At 32.3% G+C, this 5,115-nt stretch overlaps 1 protein-coding gene across 1 annotated transcript; it reads left to right on the forward strand.

Annotated features, from left to right (window-relative positions):
* Window positions 1-490: 490 nt before the first annotated feature.
* On the forward strand, window positions 491-3,120 carry LOC131646953 (uncharacterized). The gene is made up of 9 exons (XM_058916879.1): window positions 491-1,002; window positions 1,258-1,409; window positions 1,541-1,636; window positions 1,729-1,791; window positions 1,912-1,980; window positions 2,069-2,171; window positions 2,272-2,343; window positions 2,560-2,648; window positions 2,761-3,120. Exons 1-9 carry the CDS (start codon window positions 678-680, stop codon window positions 2,905-2,907), a joined length of 1,116 nt encoding a protein of 371 aa, XP_058772862.1. The 5' UTR covers window positions 491-677; the 3' UTR covers window positions 2,908-3,120.
* Window positions 3,121-5,115: the final 1,995 nt, after the last annotated feature.

Genomic DNA, 5,115 nt, shown 5'->3' on the forward strand with positions numbered 1-5,115 from the left:
ATAAAATATTGTCAAATAAATTACTTATAATAAAATAAAAAATACATCAATAATATATAATATTTTATAATAATATGCAGTAGTAATAATTACTAAAAATTACACACAACAATAAATACTTAAATTCAAACTCTGATAAAAACGTTCAAGTTAATTTTTATATCTTGAATTATGATTTGTAAAAGAAAATCTTTCCCAAGACAAATAGTCTAGAATTATTTTATTTTTTAACGTGCATATCTATTAAGTCCATTGTTTATTTTAAGACAAGTAGATTAATACTTTCAGCCGAAAAAAGATAATTAGACATATTCATTACGACAACTAATGATGAAGTTAGGCCATCAGATAAACGAATTAATTTAAGTTTAAGATTTGGGATTCAAAAATCGACATACATTTAACAACGTTATCTCCAGTTGTCATAAAGTGAATGGTCATTTAGATATTCTCATCATCAATCTTAAATCTCTCAAATTAGTTGACTACCACTTCACCAATTCCAATTTCAACCTCAAACTCAAATTTCATCATCTTGTCTTTATACAAACACAACCACATATAAAACACACGAATCTTTTCTTCTTGTCTTTGTTCTTTCAACACAAACAAACTCAACATGAACAACAACAACATCATCAACAACACAAATCCATTTTGAATTCTCTCTCTATTGAATGGAGCTTTCTCTTACACTAACACCAAGTCCTTCTTCATCTTCACTTGTTCAGTTCTCTAATAAGCTATGTGAGTTTCATCAGAGGAAGAAGAGGGTTTCTTTCTTTGATGCTTCGAGAGGAGTTTCTGTTCGGTGTGTTAAAGCTTCTGCAGAGAGAACAGGTGAAACTATTGATGACAGAGGTGAGACTCGGACCGGGTTCACTGCACCGGCTGCTATGGAGGTCACCACCACATTCAACCAAGGTTTCAATGATGCTGCTGCTGCTGACTTTCCTGTTTGGGAAAAAATTGGGGCTGTTGTGAGACTCAGCTATGGCATCGGTGAGAATTGTGATGATATCATGATGCTAAAGTGTGGAGCTTTTTAGATACCCTTTTGTTTACTTTTGTGAAAAATGAATCTTTAGCTAATTGGGTTAAATATAAAAGGAAAAGTTTATGTTTTCCTTTTTGATTGTATCAATGTTTTTCCAAAATGGGAAATTTTTACTTTGTTTATGGAGAATGAATTCACTTGAATTATATTATTTGTTGTATATGCATCAATTTGATTTTCAATGAATTGTTTTGTTTCAGGGATTTATGGCGCGATGGCTGTTGCGGGGAGTTTTATATGTTCGATTACGGGAATTGATTCTCTTGGAGGTTTTCATCTTTCAATTGATGCTGTTCTTGAAGGACTTGGATATGCAGTTCCTCCAATTATGGCTCTTCTTTTTATACTTGATGTAAGTTCTTTTGTTTATATAAATGATGATAAGGTTGCGATTTTGCTATTGAAGTAGAGATATAAATGCGAAACTTGTAGGTTTCTCTTAGTTCACTTGAATTGAGCTTTTGTGGACATGGTTATTATTAGGATGAAGTTGTGAAGCTATCACCTCATGCCCGTGCTATTAGAGACGTAGAAGATGAAGAGCTATGGAGTTTTTTCTATGGCATGTCCCCTTTGCAGGTAATTTGATATAACTTTGTGGCTTTTGTATAATGAATTATTGTCAATCCATTACAACCATTAAAATTGATATAAGTGATTTTCATTTACAGTTTATACTGATGGTTGCTGCAAGTTCAGTGGGAGAAGAGCTCTTTTATAGAGCTGCAGTTCAGGTTTGTTTCAGAGCTTTCGTGCCTGAATTTGTTTGTATTTGCCTCGAGATGTTTGAGAAATACACTTTGGACGTGCTTAAAATTTGGAGTAACGAAACCATCTATATTGAAATTCTATAGGGGGCACTGGCTGATATATTTTTACGAGGCAGTGATCTTATGCAAGATGTTCGAGGAATGGCGTCTTTGGTACGTCTACCATTTTCTTTATGTTTCCAACTTTCGAAACTAAGTTTCATTTCAGTAACTGACTCATAATTTATACGGTAATGTGCAGACAGGAGTTCTGCCGCCGTTTGTTCCATTTGCTCAAGCACTTGCAGCTGTACTTACCGCTATCCTTACGGGTTCTCTCTACTACGTTGCTGCCTCTCCCAAAGGTTACTTTTTCGTATATCCTATTTTACATTTTTCCTTTTTATATAGCTTATTTTTTCTAGTTTGTTCTCATCTTGATTAATAGTAATCTCTTTCTTTCAGATCCTACCTATATTGTTGCACCGGTTTTACAATCTCGCGCCAGTCGTCAAGATTTGAAAAAGCTGTTTGAAGGTTCAATTCTTTTCTCATACTGATTAACATTATGTTGTTCAATTCGTATCTATCATGATTGTAAACATTAAGCGAGTTACAATTCTTATCAACTAAACCATGTTGTCCGCAGAATGTAGTCTTGAGTGATGATTACATTTGTCGTCTTGATACCTGCATATTTTGTGTGCGTGTGTGATACCTCAACCCGAAAATTTATTTCATTTTGGTTTGCAGCTTGGTATGAGAAAAGGCAAATGAGGAAAATCTATTCACCACTTCTCGAAGGACTATTGGCTCTCTACCTCGGTTTCGAGTGGATCCAAGTAAAATCCTATTTATTTCATCTTTGCAAAATATATTCATTATCTTTTAGTCTAAGATTTCTAAAGGATGAAACTAATTTGTGTTTTATGTTTGAAATTTTTTACTTGACAGACAAATAATATTCTTTCTCCCATTATCACACATGGGATTTACTCCACTGTTATTTTGGGACATGGCCTTTGGAAGATACACGATCACCGGCGAAAACTAAGACAAAGAATCCAGCAGCTCAAATCGGAAGAAAGAAATTCCAACTAGATTTTGAAATTTCCTCCATGACTGATTTTTGTGGAAAATCTGTATATGTATTAGAGGTGTTAATAATGTAAAGAGAAGATGTGTATACTTATATGTTAGCTGAGTTTTCATACCTACAAAATATGCAAAGTTTTGATTACAGGATTCTCTAATTTAGAGTCATCATCAGTGTTTGTAATAAAAATTGGAGTAATCCAAAAGTTGTGTTTAATTTAATAAAATAGCATATCAATTTTCTCAACTCTTAACATGACTTCTAATGTACACAATCATATTATATTGTTCGAAAGTACACTTTTAGAAATAATAGTGATTGAATAAAGACTAAGAAATAAACTTTGATAGCTTTTGTAAACAGGTTTGTAAGTAGTTGTTCATTTGGTCAATGAATCACCTTCATCACATCTTTGTTAACTTGTTCTCTAAGATAATAAAATCTTATTTCTATATGCTTTCTTTTACCATGTAGTATATGATTTCTGGCTAAATCGATTGCAGATTTGTTATCCAAAAACACTATCATAGCCTTGCTAATATACATTTCTAACTCCTTTAAGACTTAAGTTTAATTTGAGGATCATTTCTTCCTTACCTTTGACTTTAAAACCTTATGTCACATACACAAGTTCTTCCAAAGTCACTTTCAAGAAGGAAAATTTCACATATTAGTGAAATAAAGGCAAACCTCTTCCATATGTAATGGACACAGTAAGTTTCATGGTTTCAAGCCTTGTCACAAGTGAATATACACTTCATCATAATCCACACCTCCTTCCTGCATAAAGCCTCTAGCAACTAATTTTGCTTTATGTTTAGCTATTTCTCCATTTGGCTCCAACTTCAATTTAGAAACCTATTTCACATTTATAGCTCTCTTGTCTAATGACATCTTTGTAAGCTCCCAAATATTATTTTCTCCATGGCCTTCAGTTTTTCCACCATTGTGTCTCTCCACACCTTTTCATCTAAAGCCTTTTTATAGGTCACCGATTTTGCATCAACAAATAGAGCGCACAAACTCTGATTCATCATTTACTTCATTGTCATGTAGAGCTACATGATTTGCCAACCTTGTAGGCACACAAACCTTTGACTTTATAAAATTCGTATTGTTGATCAAATGATTCCAAACACAAGAAGAGAGTGAATTATGTTATTTTAAATTAGAAAATGATTTATAAAAACTTTGATCTTTAATGCAATTATATTAAATTTGATAAACAAACAACTATAAGACAACAACAAAATAGAAAGAAGATGGAGAAGAAGAGAGATACACAACATAAAAAAAAATAGATAATTGAAAAATAAAAACACAAAAGAGATATAGATAGTGCACTATAGATTTATATAGGTTCAATCTAACTACTTGGCTTATTCATGTCTTAAAGAATTTCCTCTTGAGAGTGGTTAGATTGAACCTATATAAATCTATAATGGGTTCAATCTAACCACACTTGAGCTTTTTACAAGATCAATCCACGAACCTTCAATACCAAACATATAGAAATGTTACATTGTCTTACCTCAAAAAACAATTTTTTTTACACAAATCTAACTCACGAACCAATAAACAGTGCTCTTACACAAACCTAGATCAGGAACCAACAAACAGAGCTTTTAGATGAGTTTAGCTCGAGAATTTTTAAACAGAATTTTTACACGGGCTTTTAACTCAAGAACCTTCTCACAAGCTTTTATTAAGTTTAACTTACAACCTTTGAATCCTTTATACAAGATATTACACAAGAGAATCATACTCTTTAATAGAACAAATTAAGCACAATACAAGTTATAACACAACTCTTATGGGAACTTTTCAGTCTTTCAACACTATGACAATTCTCATGAAAAATCAATTCAAAAATAGAGAAAGTAAAAAATACAGAGGTTACTATTGATAATAAATCAGGTGAAAAGTGAAATGAGGATAAACTCTTTATATGGAAAAATTTGTTGCATAATGATCACAATCTAACAGTTTTAACAATTGTTGCATTTCAGATCTTGGACCTTTTATTGCCTTGTTGTTTTGGCGGCGAATATTATATATTCGCTTAATATTTGAGACATTTTTGGGTCTTTCCTTTTTAAAGTGGATAGTATGTTTTTGGGTTGAACCATGTTCGATGTCATGTCAAAAACGAGTTTCTTCTCTTCAGAATTCAGACGCCATACAATCGAAAGACTAACTAACTTATGACATAA

This window comes from Vicia villosa, linkage group LG2, assembly GCF_029867415.1.
Source record: "Vicia villosa cultivar HV-30 ecotype Madison, WI linkage group LG2, Vvil1.0, whole genome shotgun sequence".
NCBI classification, from domain to species: domain Eukaryota; kingdom Viridiplantae; phylum Streptophyta; class Magnoliopsida; order Fabales; family Fabaceae; genus Vicia; species Vicia villosa.